This window comes from Rhinoraja longicauda, chromosome 4 (assembly GCF_053455715.1).
Source record: "Rhinoraja longicauda isolate Sanriku21f chromosome 4, sRhiLon1.1, whole genome shotgun sequence".
Lineage (NCBI taxonomy): Eukaryota > Metazoa > Chordata > Chondrichthyes > Rajiformes > Arhynchobatidae > Rhinoraja > Rhinoraja longicauda.
The window spans coordinates 79,504,437-79,526,045 of NC_135956.1; the positions used below are offsets into that span (position 1 = coordinate 79,504,437).

General features: G+C 41.5%; 1 protein-coding gene across 1 annotated transcript in view; it reads right to left on the reverse strand.

Moving 5' to 3' along the window:
- The window catches only part of ube2wb (ubiquitin conjugating enzyme E2 Wb), a 65,944-nt gene extending 56,936 nt beyond the window's left edge, over positions 1–9,008 (reverse strand). The window contains exons 1-2 of the mRNA XM_078398167.1: positions 8,887–9,008; positions 7,278–7,369 (exon numbers count right to left, since the gene is read on the reverse strand). Of these exons, the coding sequence (XP_078254293.1) occupies positions 7,278–7,369; positions 8,887–9,003 (209 nt within the window). The 5' untranslated portion in view covers positions 9,004–9,008. The remainder of the gene's footprint in view (positions 1–7,277; positions 7,370–8,886) is intronic.
- Positions 9,009–21,609: the final 12,601 nt, after the last annotated feature.

The window sequence follows — 21,609 nt, forward strand, 5'->3', positions numbered from 1 at the left end:
TCAGGTTTCATTTCATTGCGTTTAAAGGATTAGATATACTTAATTAATTAAGGTGTTCACTCTGTCATGTAGAGGATGCAAATACAAAACATAAAAGAACATTTGCAGTTAGGCCATTCAAAAATGAAATGAAGCAGCAAATTTCTCAGAACAGGAAAGTTGAGCACTACAAAACAAAAGGTGGAGGATTGAAACGCGAATCATTTGAAACATTTAAGGCCATATCAATAGATTGCGTTGGGCATTTTTTTCCGATGAACATAAAAACTAGATTTCATAGAGACAGCAGACCGAGAGAGCGCAGATGCTGGAATTTTGATCAAAAACTAAAGGCTAGAGGAACTCAGCAGGCAGGCAGCATCTATGGAGAGAAATGGACAGAAGACATTTTGGGTCTGGACATTTGTTCAGACCGAGATGAGTAGAAGGGAGATAGCTGGTAGAAAGAGACGAAAGGAAGTAGTGGGATGAGAGCTAGCAAGGTAGATCCAGGCAAGAAGATGATTGGCAGATTACTCAGTTGAGGGAAGAAGTGAAGATAATAACCTAAGCTGGAGGTGGAAAATGCAAAAAAGAGCACATGGTGGAATTTGTTCAGAACAGAGGATGGATAGTGAAATGTAGAACCAGAGGGAGGGGTAGCATGTAGATAAAAGGGGACAAGGAGGGGAGGGAAATAGAAAAAAAAGGGAGTAAAGGAAGGGAGGGAGGGAAGAATATAAGCAGATGGAAGAGGTACCGGAGGGGAAGGAATCAGTGTGATTGTATGGGAGTGGGAAAAAAAGGTGTGCACAGGTGGGGATGGACATTAGCTGAAATTGAAGAATTCAACATTCATGTGGTGGGGTTGAGACTACCCACGCAAAGGACAGACACTCCCCAACATGCATGATAGGTCATTTACGCAAACTCGCACTTACGCAAGCATTTGAGTTGCATGTCACAGCAGCAGTGTGCTACTGCCATCGCATGCGGTCATTTCTGCAAGCCAGGCAGCGATTCTCGTGTATGTTCCTACGTGGCCTACACATCGGACCTCCGACGTGGCCTCCCTTTCAGACAGTAAATTTATGCGTGCACTCCCATTTCCAACTTGCATAAAATATGACTTACGCAAGGGATACAGGATGTAACCTTATGCAAGTTGGGGGGCATCTGTGCCAGGTGCTGTTCTTCCAGTTTGCACATGGCCTCACTCTGGCAGAGGAAGAGGCTGAGGGTATAGAGGTCAGCAAGGGAATGGGAAAGGGAATTAGATGGCTAGCAACTGTGAGCTCCAGTTAGCCCATGCACAGAGCACAAGTGTTCATTAAGCTGGTTGTCAGGGAGTGAGGGAGAAAGTGTAGAAACAGATATACCTCCTGCAGTTGCAGAGCAAAGGGTATGGAGAGGGATGAGCAAACCAAGGAGTCACAGAGGGTGGTCTCTGCATCCACAAGAACAGCTAACTGGCGTGGAAATGGTCTCATGCCATGGCAGTATCACACTGCTACCAAGACGTGCAACTTGGAAATATAGTGGGCTTAAAGGGATGGGAAGATGTAACTGTCGGTGTGTTTGTGCTGAAGCTAACAGAGAAGTCAGAGAGAGAATGCATTGGATGCAGAGGTTGGGTGGGTAAAAGGACTGGGGAACTATAATCCTTTTGATTGGGACTACAAGTTGACAGCTTTCCTCATATTATTAAAACTATTTATTGCTAAAAAAAACTCAGATTAGATAACAATTTTTTTTAATCATGAAACAATTGCCATAACTGCCATTTTCAAGAGAACTAATTAAAATATTCACATCAGGAGGAACTGAAAAAGAGAAATAAGGCATCAAATACTATTAAATACAGAACATAGAACAGGAACAGGTTATTTGACCCAATGTCCATGCCGAGCATTATGCCATTAACTAATCCTCGTGCCTGCACGCGATCCTTATCCTTCCATTCCTCGTATAATCATGTGTCTATCTGAAAGCCTCTTGAATGCAACTATCGTGTCTGCTTCCACCTCAGCCCCTGGCAGTGTGTTCCAAGCACTCATCACACTGTGTAAAAAAGCTTTTGCCCCACACATCTCCTTCAAACTTTACTTATTTCACCTCAAACCTAATGCCCTCTAGACTTTGACATTTCCATCCTGAGAAAAAGGTTCTGACCGTCTACACTATCTATACCTCTCATTATTTTTTATTTTCTATCAGGTCATCCTTCAGCCACCAATGCTTCGGAGAAAACAATCCAAGTTTTTCTAACCTCTCTTTATAGCCAATACCCTCTAACCCAGTAGCATTCTGGTAAACCTCTTCTGTGTCTTCCTCAAAGCTTCCTTATCCTTCCTGTAAAGGGACAAGCTCTGCACACAATACTCTATATGTGGCCTAAACAAAATCCTATAAAACTACAAGATGGCTTTCTGACTCTTATACCAGTACTCAATGTTATGACCAATGAAGGCAAGCAAACCATAAGCCATACTTTTTTTTAATCACTTTCTGGAAGCTATGGACATGAACCCCAAGATCACAATGTTGTTAAGTGTTTTACTGTTATATTAACCATTTACTTTCCCTTTACATTCAATCTCCCAAAGTATAACACTTCACACTTATATGAACGCTTCACGCTACCATTTTCATGCACATATCTGTAGCAGATACATATCCTGCTGTATACTTTGACAGCCTTCCTCATTGTCTGCAACACCACTAATTTTGGTGTTGTCTGCAAACTTAGTAACCAATGCATCCACATTTATATCCAACTTATTTACACATGTCACAAACAAAGGCCCCAGTACAGATCACTGTGAAACTACACTGGTCACAAATCTCCAGCCAGAATTGCACCATACCACTGATGCAAGGCTCTCAGGCCTATAATTTACTGGATTATTTCTACTACCCATCTAAAGCAAAGTTACAACATTGGTCACTCTCCAGTCCTCTGACACTTCTCCTGTGTCAGAGAAGATCTGCCTTCGTCTTCCTGTCTCCTACTACATCCTAACTTTGTCCCGCCCCCTCCCCTGACATCAGTCTGAAGAAGGGTCTAGAACCGAAACGTCACCCATTCCTGCTCTCCCGAGATGCTGCCTGACCCGCTGAGTTACTCCAGCATTTTGTGTCTACCTTCGATTTAAATCAGCATCTGCAGTTTTTTTCCTACACATCTGCCCAAGTATGTTAGTATTGCCTACAGTCCTACATATCCCTCTGTTCTTCTTAAAAAAGGATTCCGTTTGAAGAAGGGTCCTGAGCCAACACATGGTCTGTCAATTTCCTCCACAGAGGCTGCCAGACCAGCACAGCTATTTCAGCATTTTATATTTTGCTCAAGATTCCAGCATCTACAGTTTCTTGTGTCTCCATTTTTGGAAAAAGATTTGTGGGTACATAAGAAAACTTAAGTTTCTTCTCAGACTATTAACCAAGAAAAAGATACGCCATGGAAAAATGAAAAACACAAATCTGTCAGCATGAATATTTTAAAAAGCAAATCATGTTGGCTACCTTTCAGTTATTTGATGCAATAATGAAGAGATGAATGAGATGTATACAGACTATTAAAAAAACTGCTGATTAAGTACCACTATAAACTAAAGCCTATTGGATTAGAGGGGAAAAAAAGGATCTGTGAAGAGGAAAATGTTTAACAAACTGAAAGCAAAGATTAGTTTTGGATAGTCCGTTTCCAGACTAGACAAAATGTTCAATTGTATGCCCAGGTTGGTGTTGAGATCATTGGTCTTTTGTGTACTTGCTGTAAAATGTTAAAGTCTGGCAAACAGTAAAGATGACAGTAACAGACTTCAGGAAGACAAGCATTCGGATAAAATAGCAAATTAAATTTAATACAATGAACGATGAAGTGATTTATTTTGATAGTGAAAATGACTAGAACCACCAAAACCTAGAATGTAGAAAGAGAGAAACCTGGAGATATGCATGCACATCTTTGAAGATGGAAACACTTTCTGGGGAAAAAGCAGCAATATGCTTTCAGAGAAGAAATTCAAATTCACAAGTGACCATCAGATCTAATAACATGAATGAAATGATACGGTTGCACTGTGCTACTTTGGAGTCGATGTACAGAGTCAAGTCCTGGCATAAGCATTAGCATCAGGGCAGAAAAACTGGTTATGGTGCATTCATCTAGAAATATTGAAATTGAAGATCTTTGGGACAGAAAAAATTGATTTGAGTATTTAATCTGAATCGAGTTACAAACGTTTGCACAAAAATAAACAGGGAATAGTACGAGAAAATGTGATAGAGGATTTAAACTGATGGAAGGAGTTAATCTTTGCACAAGGAATATGGTTTAAAAGCATAGTCATGCAACACCGCAATTTAACATATTGAACAGAGGCACGGTATAGAGAGACTTGCACTTCAAAGCTGCATAATAGATATAAAATTCTTATGGGGTTGGAGAGGCTAGATGCGGGAAGATTGTTCCCGATGTTGGGGAAGTCCAGAACAAGGGGTCACAGTTTAAGGAAGTCTTTTAGGACCGAAATGAGAAAACATTTCTTCACACAGAGAGTGGCGAGTTTGTGGAATACTCTGCCACAGAAGGTAGTTTGAGGCCAGTTCATTGGCTATATTTAAGAGGGAGTTAGATGTGGCCCTTGTGGCTAAAGGGATCAGGGGGTATGGAGAGAAGGCAGGTACAGGTTACTGAGCTGGATGATCAGCCATGATCATATTGAATGGCGGTGCAGGCTCGAAGGGCCGAATGGCCTACTCCTGCACCTATTTTCTATGTTTCTATAATCAGAGGTGGGCTAATATGTTTGTACATAATGACACACAGAGCCTGAGGCAGCATAGTGGAAAAGAAGGATTTTGGTGTACACGTCCAATAATCCCCGACAGCACATGAAGATACGGTAGTGAGCGAGTCAGGGCATAGGTTATGAGCAAGGAGGCTATTGTATCTCAAGAGTCTAGAGTGTTTATTTGGTCACGTCTGGAATACTGTGTGCAATTCTGACTATCACATTCTAGGATTTCATTGCATGGAGAAGATGCAGAAGAGATTCACCAGGTGTTTCCTACGATAAAGTGCTCCAGTTACGAGATATTGGATTAGCTAGATTTGTTTCCCTCAGAATACAGAAGGCCGAGGAAACTAGAATGTTTAGCTTGAAATTGTGCTGGAAGTAGATTAAAAAAATACTTTCAACAGAAGATAAATATTTTAAGTGGGAAATTTTACAAGGTCTTTGGGAATGAGTAAAGAACTAATATGAAAACTTGATGAAGAAGCTGACACATGAATGATGGTTTTGAAATGTCTGTGGAATACCTTTCTATGATAATACAAATAGTTTACAGGCATATTTCAAATGTACCAGTAAATTCATAAAATGCTCAACATTCAACGGCCTAAGTTTACACTGAACCGAATCAATGTCTGCAACTCTACAATCTACACAATCATTCACTGGTCTAAAAATAAATTTTGGACCATTCTACTGAAACCCAATTGCCCTAATTTTATCCATAACAGTTATTCACTTTTGAAGGAAGTACAATTTGAAATTCTGTTGAATGCTACTGTGAATATCTATTTCTTTCAGCTCATCTAAAATGCATTAAAAGAATCATAAAATATTAAAGCAAAGGTATCTTTTGCTGATACACTGATACGCTTCATGAGCATGAATTAAATCCAAATTTAATTCAATGCCTATCAAATGACAAATGGAATTCAAGGTTACTACTGCTACAAAAAAAAAGGGTTATTTGCCCGATTTCAAAGTACAGTGCGTACAATGCTGCACTTGATTCGTTTTTTATTGCTATTCCTAAGCAGACATGAACACATTTGTTAAACCTGTTTAGTTTGGAAATGCACTGTGGAAACAGGCCCTACAGCCCACCAGGTCCATGCCGACCATCGCACACAACATATGCTAGTTTTGTGTTGTCCCATATTTCGCATCCAACACACCAGGGGCAATTTACAGAAGCCAATTAACCTACAACCCTGCACGTCTTTTGAATGTGGGAGGAAACCAGAGCACCCGGTGAAAACCTGCACGGTCAAAGGGAGAACATACAAACTCCGCACAGACAGCACCCATTGTCAGTATTGAACCCAGGTCTCTGGCGCTGTGTGGCAACAACTCTACCGCTGTGCCACTGTGCCAACCTGGTGTTTAAATGGAATTAGAATTTGTTTTCAAACGCGCAAGTTAATCCACTGAATGATTCCTCAAGTCACATGACGTTCACTATCTCTAAATGCCACAAGTCATCAATATTAAAAAGTCCACTTCACTATCAAATATAAAACCCGACATCAATGTAGTTTGTTGTTTCCTTCAATACTTAAATAATTGTATCAGTCTCCAGAGTAGAAGATCTGAACATGCTGATGAACCGTTTGCATGGAAGTTCTACAAAGTCTCTCCGTAAACGCGACCATTTTCTTTAATTATACTTTTGTAATTGTTGTCATTAGATCAAATGTAATAACATCATTGTTGTCTGTTTACCACGTATCAGTGTTATACGTTGCAGACAATGATAATTTGCAGGACAATCTCTTTTGAACAGCACAGATTTTTATGAAACAATTGACTTAAATGGTCTCAATAAATTCTGAAAGTTGGATATTTCAGTAACAACCCACTGACATTCAATTGCTTGCAAACAACAGAAAGTTTGCTCTTGGTCCAAAATATCAATGTCATTTCATCACAAAGCGGGTGTTCAAAGGCACAAATAAAGGCATTACAAATTTATGGCGCTGACCACACACAGTTCTAAACCTCTCCAGAGTTTGGAGTTAGCAACAATGAATGGTACATACACAATCATAAAAACTGCAACATCGTCAAACTGCTTTCTGAAGTAAACTCACAGAATAAACAAAGAAACTACGTTAACCGTAGACATTTAAAATTAAATACGGTGACATTACAGTCACATTGCAACTAAACTGAACAATATACCTACATCACCTAGGTTATATTAAAAAATTGTGCCTGATGTACAGCTCTTAAATCAAGGTTTTTTTATGGTTAGCATTTACAAAATATCAACCTCTTTTTTTTTTTTACTCACTGTTTTGCTTTGATATCTACTTTACAAAAGTATGAATAAACAGTCACGTTATGAAAAAGCACCTTATTTGAAAAAAAGCTGACAAGTGACCATTTGATGATTGTTGTCTCAAATATAACCTTGAATAATTTAACCAACTTTATGATATGTATGAAATTCAAACCTTCATATTTCACTGGAAATGGGTTTTTTTAAATACATACTGTGTAATTGAATTTTGCACACTCTTCTCGTTTAAAGTCATTCCTGGGGGTGGGTCATTTTGCAAAGCCATTAGTTCCTTCTGTAATCTTTTCTAGTGTCAAAAAAAAAATGCAATAGTTAGAAACATTGCATGTTGTTCATCCAGCAAATATATTCTCTGCATAAATATTGTGTTCCATTCGATTATTTGATCAACAAATGGACAAATTATATTTGGTGCTTTCATTCCATTTCATATCCTGCCAATGTCCTTTTAGTAAACAAGACAAATAATACATGAACACCAAAAGCAGAATGTAGTTTCTGGATATAAAGAATCTAACTTCAAATTGTCAACCTTGTGCTTGATATACGTGTGATTTAATCTGCACAGAAACAAATTTACACCAACCGATTCAATTACAGTATCCAAGGAAATGTACGTGTCTTTTAATCGAAAATATTGAAAGGAATCTTTTTTGCTGGATTGATAAAAATGTACCACTCAGAACGAACAAAGTTCAGACATGTAGTATCCAATATTACTTCTTCAGAACTTTTCTTCATCCGCCTCCGTGCTTTTTTCTATGGGAAGCAGTCCACACCACCCGGTGATGACCCTTCTCCAATCTCTGAACTCCTCCTCTTGGATTTCCTCGGACGGCCATCCACCCTCCCTAGACCTTTTAATTTCATTTCCATCAGCCGGCGGGACACCGACCAACTTAACTTTTCGGCTCCCCTTCCCTAGGAGATCTCACATCCTAAGCAGTCTGGAGAATGGCTCCGATCCGAAACGTGACCCATTCCTTCTTTCCAGAGATGCTGCCTGTCCCGCCGAGTTACTCCAGCACTTTGTGTCTTTTTTCCAATATTGTTTGCTGGCTCCTACTACGTTGAATAGTCAATTATCGGGGACAAACTCGATGTTTAGTTAAGTTTACCTGCGAGAGTTTCCTCTTGGTTCGGGTTACCTCGCCTCACTTGGGGAGGAGGTTTGACCAAACATAGGTGTCAAATGCTGGCGCGGCGATGAGCAGCTGCTGTTGCTGTTGTTGCTGCAGCAGGCCAGCCCGACACCTGTAACCTTCAGACGGTCGCCCTGGCACCAGTACCGCTCGCATCCTCATCCTCGTCCCCTCGGGAGTGGGATGGAGCCCCCCTCCCCCTACTTTCACCTCTATCCCAGGCTCTCAGAAGCATTTGAACTCCTGTAATACCATTGGCGTCGCCCTCACAAGTCGGGACAGCGGGATAATGCCGCTAAAGACACGGACATGATGTCCAGAGAGTGAGACACGGCGGGCCGGGCCGGCCCAGACTAGACCCGACCGGACTGGGGCCAGACTAGACCCGACCGGACCGGGCCAGACTAGACCCGACCGGACCGGCCCAGACTAGAGCCGACCGGACCGGACCGGCCCAGACCAGACCCCCAGCGGCCGCTGCTTTACTTGCTTCTCCTCAAGGCCCTGCCGAAGACGTGGCTCGCCAGCAGCGTGCGAGCCCAGTGAGAGATCCATGCGCCCGCTGTGCTCTCTGTGTGTGTGCGGGGCGGGGGCGGCGGTGGTGCTAGTGGTGGTGGCGGGTACGGTATACGGTGCGGGTCCCGCGGTCGGCGACACTCACCTGCATCGACGCCATGATGGAAACCCCCCCTGCGCCAGCGGCCACGTCCAGCCGCCGCCACCGCGTCATGGCGTCATCACGCACACAGGCACGCAGCCGGCCCAGGGGAGGAGGCATTGTATCAACAACACCTCACATCTCACTTGGGCAGCTCACACCCCCACCCCAGTGATGTGAATATTGATCTCTCCAACTTCAAGTAACCCTCGCTCTGCATCCCTCCCCTTCTCAGTTCTCCAACCAGTCTGACTGCCCCTGATTACATTTTATCTCCGTTTGCTTTGTTGTCACCTTCTCCTAGCTAACAATGATCTCTCTTCTACATTTTCCTTGACCTGCACCCCCTTTGATGTCTCGTTATCTCACCTTACTGTTCATTATCTCTGTGTCTCCCCTGACTCTCAGTCTGAAGAAAGGTCTCGGCCCAAAACGTCATCCATTTCTACTCTCCAGAGATGCTGCCTTTCATGCTGAGTTACTCCAGCATTTATATTGCGTTTGGGCAGTTTATACCTCAGTGGTATGAATATTGACTTCTCTAACTTCAAATAACCCTTCCTTTCCCTCTTTCTCCATCCCTCCCCCAGTCTGACTGTCCCTCTGATTGCATTGTGTCTGTCACATTCTCCTCGCTAACAATGGCTTATTTCCATGATCTGCATCTCTTTTGATTTCTTACACTTTCTTATCCCTTTAACTCCCTCTCCCCTGACATTCAGTCTGAAGAAGAGTCTCGACCCGAAACGTCACCCATTCCTTCTCTCCATAGATGCTGCCCATTCCAGCTCTTACTCCGGAACTGAGTTACTCCAGCTTTTTGAGCCTAGCTTCGGTTTAAACAGCATTTGCAGTTCCTTCCTACACATCCTGAGCATTGTAAGTCTCCAACTTAAAGTGACCCTTGCTTTCCCTCTCTCTCCCTCCCTCCCCATCCTAGTTCTCTGGCTAGTTTTCACTGCCCTGATTAATTTTACTGTCTGTATGCCTTGTTGTCACCTTCCCCACAGCTCACAATGAACCATTTTACATTTCCTTGATCACTGTCTGCTTTGATCTGTCATTTTCACGCCTTACCCTTCTATATCTCTAATCTCTGTCTTCCCTGACTCTCAGTCTGAAGGGTCTCGACCTGAAACGTCACCCATTTCTTCTCTCCAGAGACGCTGCCTGTCCCGCTACGTTACTCCAGCATTTTGTGTCTATCCAGGGAGAGACTATCACGTGCGAACTCGAGCCCTGGAACTGGCATGAGGTGCCAGCGTTGTCTTCACCATGTTTTCACAAGCTGGGTTAAACAGGCAATGGTTATTTTCTTCAATATATCTCGTGCCTTGCATTTGATGTTTATCACCTTCCACTAACTGTCCTTTTGCAGGGTAACCGTTAACCTCACTTTTGCCTCCACAGATGCTGCTTGACCCGCTGAGTTCTTCCAGCGATTTCCTTTCGCGATTCCAGCATCTGCAGTCTCTTTAGTCGCGTCTTCCTTTTCTCATCTTTTTCCACCTTCTGCATAGACTGCCCCCTCTGCAACTCTTTGGTTGAATCACCCCTTCACACCCAAACCGCCCCCTCCCAAGATACGTTTCCCTGCAACTGCAGGAGATGTAACACCTGTCCCTCTACCACCTCCCTCACCCCTAGCCAGAGTTCTCAGCAGTCCCTCCAGGCAGGGCCGTTTTTACAGCATTATGGGCCCCCGGGCAAAGCAGTGTACTGGGGCCCCTCCCCCACCCCCCTTTCCCTACCAGCCCCCCCCCCTGTCGTGCCGGCGAAAAGCACTTACCGAAAAGCACTTAGCGATGGACTTAGGGTGCTACATTGTTGCGAAAAGCACTTGCAGATCGCTGTGAGAAGCACTTAGTGACCGAAAATGTTGCGAAAAAAGCACTTATTGAACCTACATTTTAAAAGTAGTATTTATTTATTGCAAGTCACTTAACATACACAGATCAGCATGGGGCCCCTATGGTCGTGGGCCCCCGGGGAAGTGCCCATCAGGCCCATGCGTTAAGATGGCCCTGCCTCCAGGTGAGACAGAGATTCACATGCACTTACTCCTCCCTCATCTACTACATCCGTGTTCCCAATATGGCCTCAGCGAGACCAAACATGAACTTGGCGCCTGTTTCGCCGAACACTTGTGCTCAGTCCGCCAAGGCCTAATGGATCTCCCGGTTGCTATCCATTTTAACTGCTCTTCCCACTCCTATACTGACTTTTCTGTCCTGGACGTCATCCATGGCCAGAGTGAACTGGAGGAATAGCACCTCATATTCCACTTAAGTAGCTTACAACCAATCCGTATGAAGATTGAATTCTCAAATTTTAGGTAACTTAAACACCCCCAGCCCATCCCCACTGTCTTTCTTTTCCCTCTTACTCTCCTGTTCCCCACCTAGACTTGTACCTATATTCCCCTACCCCCCCCCCCCCCCCCCCGCCCATTCCACCTACATTCCTTCCTCTAGCTTCATATTTTGTAACTCTCCAATCCATTTATCTCACACCTTCTGTTTTTTAATCTCTGGGCTTTGTCTAACCATCTGCCAATCAAGATTCCTCCTGCATCTATTTTCTATGTTTCTAATGAACGAATAAGGAACTGTAAGTACTGTAATCTGTAACAAAAATCAAACTGCTGGTGGAATTCAGCAGGTCAAGCAGAAACTGGAGGCTGAGAGATGGTTGACATAATGAATCGAGATCCTGCATCAGGACTCAAGCCTCAGACTGAATTCTGATGCAGGATCTCATTCCATAACAATGACCACCCTTCTGTCTTCATAGATGCTGACTAACCTACTGAGTTCCTCCAGCAGTTTGCTTCTCCCCCCCCCCCCCCCCCCGCCCCGAATAAGCTGTGTGGCAATTTTGGGAATACCTAACCTTTTGTGAGGCTCTTTGGTTTTCAATCATAAGATAAGGATTGGTCAGTTCTTTGATCTGTCTTGAAGCAAGGGGAGTTGTGTTCGAGATTAGAGCAGCTTTCATCTGTAAAGGAAAGCATCATCAACCAGTGAGTTGAACAGAAGGTAGTTGATTTCAGAAAGTTGGCCATGATATATATTTTATTTTGTATTAATGTTTGTAATGGTTTGTAATGTCATGGTTAGAAATGTAATCATAGTAACAGAACGTACAATATTACTGTAATAGAGTACAATCAATTTCTAACCTCAAAATATGGAGTAAGTTTACTTTTTCAGTTTTTGTTACTGATGCTTATCTTGCCCCATTTCAGCTATCTCAATGTAACTTGTCACTCACTGGATGATGCTAGTCTCTTTAATTTTTGGACTATTATAGAGTCAGAGTGATACAGTGTGGAAGTAGGCCCTTCGGCCCAACTTGCCCATTCTGGCCAACATGCTACACTAGTCCCACCTGCCTGCATTTGGTCCATATCCCTCCAAACCTGTCCTATCCATGTACCTGTCTAACTGCTTCTTAAACATTGGGGTAGTCCCAGCCTCAACTACCTCCTCCGGCAGCTTGTTCCATACACCCACCACCCTTGTGTGAAAAAGTTAAAGGCTATTGCTGCAATTAAACAGAAGATGTCATCATATTCTGTTCATTTATTATATTATTTCCATATAGACAAAAAAAATATTATCCAATCTATGGCTACAAAGCTAAAGAAGCAAATTTCTGGAAATTGAATTAGATATAGATTTATAAACCTGGCAGTGCCCAGTTTCATCTGGTTCATCGGTCAAAAGTTGAAATCAAATACTCAGTAAAATTGATATACCACATCAGTGATGACTCAGAAGTTCCTATTCTATTGTATATCATGCTAAGGAAGAATTAATAGATCATTGAAATGTTGAAATGACCTTCTACGTAAGGAACATGGAAAAGGTGTCTCAAATTGCAGGTGCATGCTGCCCTCTAAATTGTAACCACATGAAAGTTCATTATTGCTTGCCAGTATTTGATGTCCTTGAAGTGTTTTCACTGCTTCCTGGAAATTGCTAGTGGTGTTGGAGTCCATATTTTGGAGTTTGATGTCAGATATGCAGACTCTCTGGTCACGACTCTGATTGTATTGACTGGGAGAGGAGAATGACTTTGATTTGATTGGCCTCCCACTAGATTTGCTCAGCATTTAAAAAATAATCATATTTAGCAACTGGAGATATCAAACAGTGACATAATGCTAACCTTATTATTGCTCCAAATATCAGAGGGAAAGCAGAGATGCTGCATCACATAGATGTGTAAAGATGGATGAATTTGAGTAAAGAAGTTGTATAGCCAGTTTAAGCAATTGTGAGGAGGCTATATATATTGTGACTAACTATAAATTAATATAGAGGAGATGCAAGAGATCACAGACGCTGGAATCTGGAGCAACAAACCATCTGCTCAAGGAACTCAATGGTCAAGCACCATCTGTTGGTAGTGTTAAAGAAAACTTTGGAAACACAACACAAAGATCGGGTAAGACAATCAAGACTTTAAGAGAGCCAAATACAGTGATCACTGGGAGCAATCTAGGAGATTGCTCAACAAACAGATTCATCTACTCCTTATATACAGAATTTTCATAGAAAAATAGAAACATAGAAAATAGGTGCAGGAGGCCATTTGTCCCTTCGAGCCAGCACCATCATTCATTGTGATCATGGCTGATCATCTACAATCAGTAATCTGTGCCTGCCTTCTCCCCATATCCCTTGATTCCACTCGCCCCTAGAGCTCTATCTAACTCTCTTTTAAATTCATCCAGTGAATTGGTCTCCACTACCTTCTGTGGCAGAGAATTCCACTAATTCACAACTCTGGGTGAAAAAGTTTCTTCTTACCTCAGTTTTAAATGGCCTCCCCTTTATTCTTAGACTGTGTCCCCTGGTTCTGGACTCCTCTAACATTGGGAAAAAATTTCCTGCAACTAGCTTGTCTAGTCCTTTTATAATTTTATACGTCTCTATAAGATCCCCTCTCATCCTTCTAAATTCCAGTGAATACAAGCCTAGTCTTTCCAATCTTTCCTCACATGACAGTCCCTCCATCCCAGGGATTAACCTCGTGAACCTACACTGCACTGTCTCAATAGCAAGGACGTCCTTCCCCAAATTAGGAGACCAAAACTGCACACAATACTCCAGATGTGATCTCACCAGGGCCCTATTCAACTGCAGAAGGACTTCTTTGCTCCAGTACTCAAATCCTCTCGTCATGAAGGCCAATATGCCATTAGTTTTCTTCACTGCCCGCTGTACCTGCATGCTTACTTTCAGTGACTGGTGTACAAGAACACCAAGCTCTCGTTGCACTTTCCCTTTAACTAATCTGACACCATTGAGATAATAATCTGCCTCCTTATTTTTGCCGCCAAAGTGGATAGCCTCACATTTATCTACATTATACTGCATCTGCCATGGATCTGCCCACTCACTCAACCTGTCCAAGTCACCCTGCAACCTCCGAGCATCCTCTTCGCAGTTCACACTGCCACCCAGCTTTGTGTCATCCGCAAACTTGCTAGTGTTACTTCTAATTTCATCATCCAAATCATTAATATATATTGTAAATAGTTGCAGCCCCAGCACCGAGACTTGCGGCACTCCACTCTCCACTGCCTGCCATTCTGGAAAGGACCCGTTTATTCCTACTCTTTGCTTCCTATCTGCCAACAATTCCCTATCCATGTTAATACCCTACACCCAATACCGTGCTCTAATTTTGCTCATCAACCTCCCGTGTGGTACCTTATCAAAGGCTTTCTGAAAGTCCAGGTACACTACATCCACTGGCTCTCCTCACATCCTCAAAAAATTCCAGAAGATTAGTCAAGCAGCATTTCCCCTTCATAAATCCATGCTGACTTGGACCAATCCTTTTACCGCTATCCAAATACACCGTTATTTCCTCTTTAATAATTGACTGAAGCATCTTCCCCACCACCGGTCAGGCTAACTGGTCTATAATTCCCCGTTTTCTCTCTCACTCCTTTCTTGAAAAGTGGGATAACATTTGCTACCCTCCAAACCACAGGAATTGATCCTGAATCCATTGAATATTGGAAAATGATCACCAATGCATCCACGATTCCTTGAGCCACCTCCTTAAGTATCCTGGGATGCAGGCCCTGGGGATTTATCAGCCATCAGTCCACCCAAAACTATTTCTCGCCTAATGCAAATTTCTTTCAGTTCCTCTGTCTACCTTGATCCTCTCTGTCCACTAGAACATCTGGGAGATTGTATGTGTCTTCCTTAGTGAAGATAGATCCGCAGTACCTGTTCAACTCTTCTGCCATTTCCTTGTTACCCATAATAATTTCACCATTTTAACTCCCATTTTCACCTAGTTTCTGCCTTCAAGGGACCCACGTTTGTCTTTACTAATCTTTTTCTCTTAACATACCTTAATAAGCTTTTACAGTCTTTCTTTATATTCTCTTCCAGCTTCGCTTCGTACCTCATCTTTTCAGCCCACATTGCACTTTTTGCTATCTTCTGTTGTCCTTTGGAAGTTGCCCACTCCTCTTCCTTTGATGTTGTTTACTGCAGCAGGCACTTTAGCACTTTTCCTTCTTCCAAGTGATCTTATGACAATTATAAATCATGCACCTCCGAAAGACAGTCAAATAGTACCCTATTACAGATCACCAAATGTCCTGTTACCCTTTCGATCTCTCTTATTGTTTTATGATTGCCATTTGTCCTTTGACAACAGAGAATAGAATCTGACTAAAGTAGACGGCAATGTCAGTTACACAGGCTGTTTCAACCTTCTTTAAAGCACAGAATTATTATAATACATAATGAGGACCTCAAACATTTTAGGCACTCTACCTATCCCTATCCCTTGCTGTCTTCTTGAAGCTTTGCAATTTATTTTTTGACAGTAGGAAAGGAATTGTTGACTTTTTAAAGTGAAGATCCTGCATCAGTCCTGATGCTTGGTTTTGATCCAAAACCTCAACATGTCCTTTCTTCCCCGCAGATCCTGCTCCATCCATTGAGTTCTTCCAGCAGAATGTTTGTCGCTGTAAACGGTAAACGGTGGCTGGAAGTGCCGAACAGCTTATTTTCTGAAAAAATGCCCAACAGTGAAAAAATATGTATCTGGCTTGTTATCCAGAAGGTTATTGGCATAGAAAGCTTTGTTTCAGCAAATATTTCATCCTGAATTATTAACTATGTAAGTGATAATGAGGCAGTGAAGCCACCTGTTGTGGTTGTGGAGATAAAAGGCTCAAATTCCAGATGCTAAAATTAATTTGCACTTGGACATAGATTTTATTATGCGATACTTTCTAGCTCCCAGCCTTTTCATCATCTATAAGGCACAAGTCAGGATCATGATGGAGTACCTTCCACTTCCTGAATGAGAGCAGTGCAACATCTCTCGAGAAGCTCAACACCATCCACATCAAAGCAGTGGTCTCTATAATGTAAATAATGCACAAGCTTTAATTCTGCATTACTGCTTATTTGAATCCTGCAATTAAAGCTGTGGAATAAACAACTGTCAGCTACATCCTACAGAAAACCAGCGTTTGGTTAATTTTACAGACACAAGAAACTGCAGATGCTGTAATCTTGAGCAAAAACAAACTGCTGGCAGAACTCAGCAGGTCCGGTAGCATTTGTGGACGGAAATGGGTGACAATGTTTTGGCTTGGGACCCTTCTTCGGACTGATGGAGTAGAGGGAAGATAGCTGGTAGAAAGAGGTGTGCAGAAGAATTGGGGCAAGTGCTGATAAGTGACCAGATAAGCTGATCCAGATACGGAGGAGTTGATTTGCAATGAGTTAGGTGGGGGAGAGAAGGGGTAACCAAGACTGGAGATGATAAGTGAAAAAACAAAAGAATGTAAATAGAAGGAAGGTGAGGGGTAATATGCAGAACCAGAATGAGGGATGATTGGTAGAAGAGAATTCCCCAGCCAACCCTCCTCCAGGTTGCCCATTTTTCCCTCTTGTTCCCTTCCACCCACCATGTGACAATAAATTAATCTGAATCTGCATGAAATATATCTCAAACTGTTAAAAAAAAAAGGAGAAAATGTAGCCAAGGCATAATCTCCCTACATTTGTATGTAATTCTCCCAAAATGTTGTTAACTGTCCTGGTCACTTGATGGACCCTCAAACCAGCCCATTGGAAATCATGCACAAGGACATTCAGACCCCTCTGCATGTCAGAGATCCACAATTGTTCAGCATTTTGATAATTTACTTATTTGTCTATTTTGGCGTTTAAAATAAAACATGGTACATATACAAATTTTTCCACATGATATTCCGTGACCTGTTCTTTTATCCTACCTATGCCTCTTTATAGCCTTCTCACATCCTCCTCATTACCTACTCTCTTTGCTATTTTTGTGAAAAAAACAAATTTGGTAACCACAACTTTGGTATCCTCAGAGAAGTCATTTATATAAATTATGAAAAATTGAAATCCCAGCACCAATCCCAGCATGTACAATGACTTTCACCAATCTCCGAAGGGATTTAGGCAGAGCATGGAGCTCATCCTTTCCAATATTTAAGTGGTGGATAACCCCATTCGTTCACTTTTGGAGCCAAGTACATTGCAGCATTCAATAGCTCATGCCTTAGAACACATTCCAAATCATGTAGGTGCTACAAAACATCAAGATGTTGAAATGAAGGATCAGATTGCCGCCATCTTAGCTGTGGATACCAGTATTCAAAGTGGCTCAGTGGTTAGCTTAACAAAATAGGAACTAAATGAATGCAAAAACATAGGAAGCTCACATTGTCTGTGTTATGCAGTGCCATCATGATGGCAGGATAATGTTGCAGATGGAAGGCCCTTCTACCAAGTGTTATAAGCCTTCTCTAGAACAGTCAGGGCATGGAAGTAATGGCTCAACTTGCTAATGTTCTGATTTATTACTTTCTCTATGGCAGTGCTACTTTCAATTTTCACAGGAAACAAAGACCGGAGCAAGTGATGATGTTAGGTAATAATGGTTGTCATCCATCAGTCATATTCTCCATGGTTCAAATACAATTGGCACGGAGGACTCTCCCAGAATGAATTCATTATGGCTGCAAGATACAATGTTTTGTGCATTGTGTTTGATCATAAATCAGAAGACTCCGAGGACTGGATTACCCATCAGGAGCCTTTAGTGTTAGAATATGTGAAAGCCCAGAATACTATCTGTGCAGGCTCTGACACCCAGCATAATGGGGAAGTTTCCAGTTCCAACAAAGCTACTTGCTTGCTCTATATTTTATTTTCGAGCAAAAGAATGAAACTTAGTCTGTTCTCTTTGAATGAGAACAACAGTAATCTTCCTTACACAACAGTGAACAAAATGGCGTTGCAAAAATTTCCAGTTCCAGATCATATGAATAATGCATAAAAAAAGCAATAGCCATAGTCACTTTATAAACCACTGGCAATGCAATAATGCAATGACATACCAGATTAGAATTGTGGCTACATAAGTGGGATTTCAATGGGGATATTTTTGTCGTAGCACGGATAAATTCCATTAATCCTTGCATCTTGTAAATTCAGCACTGTGCTGGCAGCTATTCTTCCTCTCCTCATTCTTCTCACAGCATCCTCTATGTGTTTTTTGATCTTCATAGCAAATGGAATCGAATGCATCTAATAAAGGAGCAACTGGCTTCTGCAGAAACCTTGACGTCGGGGTAAAGTGTTCAGTATTCAGTGTGCCATTTCCAATCGACCAGGAAATTTAAAGAATCTAAAAAATACCAAACCACTGCAATAATCATAGCAAAGACAGGAGAAATCAGTGTAGAATAAAGATGAAAATAGATTATTTTTTCCTAATACCATGGATGGGAAATCCATCCGGTGTCTGAAGAGGTAGGCAGTTCTAGGATAAGGTTACTGGACGAGCAGCTATGCGCCCAGGCACTTGAGTTCAAAGTCCTCTCCAGCAGCTGGGAATTTAAATTAATTTATATTTAAACTCTGATAACCCTGTAAGGCCAGAAGACGGGGTGACAGGTTTTCTTGACTGTTGAATATTTTTCCAAATAATATCCCAACACACCTTCAATTCATTTTTTAAAGATGCTACGTAGTATTTCAATATTTGCAGTTATCCCAATAAGTTTGAAGAGAGAAGATAGACAGAAAATGGTGGTGTAATTCAGCGGGATAGGCAGCATCGCTGGAGAGAAGGAATGGGTGATGATTTGGGTCGAGATCCTTCTTCAGACTGAGAGTCAGAGGAGAGGCAGATACAGAGATAAGGAAGTGTAAGGTGCGAGAACGAGACTTCAAAGGGGGTGCAGATCAAGGAAAATGTAGAAAAGATTATTGTTACAAGTTTAGAGAGCATGGGAACTGTGTCCTAATGAGTTAAGGAGACAGGAAACATCACCCAGTGTGCAAAATTCCCAACCATTAGGATTTCTAAATATTTGGATAGTTCTAAATAATTAGAATTTTTATCTATAAATATAATAATTAAACTACCAAATGGTTGTTTAAAAAAAAGTCATCTGGTTCATTACTATCCTTCCAGAAAAGATACCTTGTCATCATATCTCACCTATATGTGCCTCCATACCTACATTTATTATTTACTTCTGGCGGCAGTACGGACTAGACAGAGAAGCTCTGAAATGATATTGGTAATATTGGGCATGGGTTGATGTCACAATCCTACTTATCTGCAAATGTCTAGCAGGCCGTAATCGCGACCATGCTAACCTCCTGCATCAAATTCCACCACACAAGTTATTTAACATCGGTAGAGCCAAAATTATCCACGGCAGAATAGAATTTTGTGCCTAGAATACCCTAATGACTTACAGCCCACTGTTAATTACTTTTGGCTTTCTTTACGTCAATGGAAGAGCTATAAATTTTTTTACCTACTCTTGTTTCTCTATAAATATAAATACATCAAAGTGGCTTGCTGGGCCTCTCCAGATTATCATAAGCTACTTTCATGGTGTGGGATCTAGTTAGACACGAGTGAGATTAAATTGCACAAATAAACTATTTGGGAATCAAAATATATATAAAACTTTCATGATCATTGTTAGGATTTGCCCGAAAACATAACACCCCCTGTCCACAGACAGCTAATTGTATTCACTGTTCATCATATTGTCAATTTTTTACTAGCTTGTTATGACATTTTACATATTATACATACTCAATTTATTCCAGGCATGCACTAATTTATGCATACTTAAAACAATACAAAACCCTAAGCCATCCATCTCTGACTTCATGTTTGTTGATGATGCAATTCAGTTCCTTTTGATGTAATTCAGTTACATCCGGAAGCTGCAACGGATCGTTCGCACAGCTGAGGAAGTTGTTAGCTGCAACCTTCCCCCCATTGACAAACTGTACACTGCAAGGGCCAGGAAGCGAGCGGGCAAGATCATCTCTAACCCCTCTCACCCTGGCCACAAACTCTTCAAAGCACTTCCCTCTGGAAGGCGACTCCGGACTGTCAAAGCAGCCACGGCCAGACATAAAAACAACTTTTTTTCCCCACGAGTGATAGTTCTACTCAATAACCAAAGTCTGTAGTCTCTTTTTTGCCCTGGTTTATTTTCACCCACATGTTTAGACCGTAATGTTGTGTCCTTATTGTTTTGATGTGGTTATGCTTTATTCTTAATTGTTAACTGTATGTTTGTGTTGTCATTTGTGAGCGGAGCACCAAGGCACATTCCTTGTATATGTAGACTTGGCCAATAATTCATTCATTCATTCATTTAGCTTAAGATGCTCTTTCTTGGAATGATGAAGAAATGATATTTGAAAGCTCTTTCACAACAACCCGAGTCTTCTGGAGACAATAAAAGTTATCTTCATTCTTACGTTTTGTTTGGAGCATTATGGAGAAAATTCCTTAAAATTCCAGATGAAAATCTGAAAAGAACTGATCTCATTTCCTTGGTAGTGGAAACCAGCAGAAGGTAGTGTCTTAGGTTACCAGTTGAGAGAGCTTGGGATATGGATAAGTGGTGATATACACCACTTGCATGATCATTGTAGTGTATCAATCACTTCATTATCAATTCTGCTAACCATATCAGGTTTTTATCTCCACTCTTTCAAAAAATTAACTTCAATTCTAAAACTGTTGATATTTAAACTCTCATTTCACCACACCCCTGGATTATAAATTGAGTAACACACAGCCACAATGACTTTGTTGCAAATAAAATTGAATTTATTTTCGAAAATCCAGTTGTCTCTACTCATGTACTGCTTTACATAGAGTCATTCAACCTATTCAGCTTGTACCAACTCTTTAGAGAACAACAGTTAATATCATAAGAAAATAACTGCAGATGCTGGTACAAATCGATTTATTCACAAAATGCTGGAGTAACTCAGCAGGTCAGGCAGCATCTCGGGAGAGAAGGAATGGGTGACGTTTCGGGTCGAGACCCTTCTTCAGACTGCCGACGTTTTGTGAATAAACAGTTAATATCATTCCCCTTTTCTTTCCCTAAAAAAGTGTGCTTTTTTTTTCTTCCATGTAATCTCCCTTTGAAAACTTATTTTTGTCTAGACTATGAATTTTAGATCATAAAGAACATTATAAAGTTTTTACTCACATATCTCATTGCTTAAAGAGTGTTTTTTTCTAGCTTCCATTTCTGAATATCAACAACAGATCCACAACCGATGTTATTCATATATGGCAACACAGAGGAATCTTTCTTTTATCACCTCACCTTCGCCCTGACACGAGAAAGGTGTCGTTCTGAGA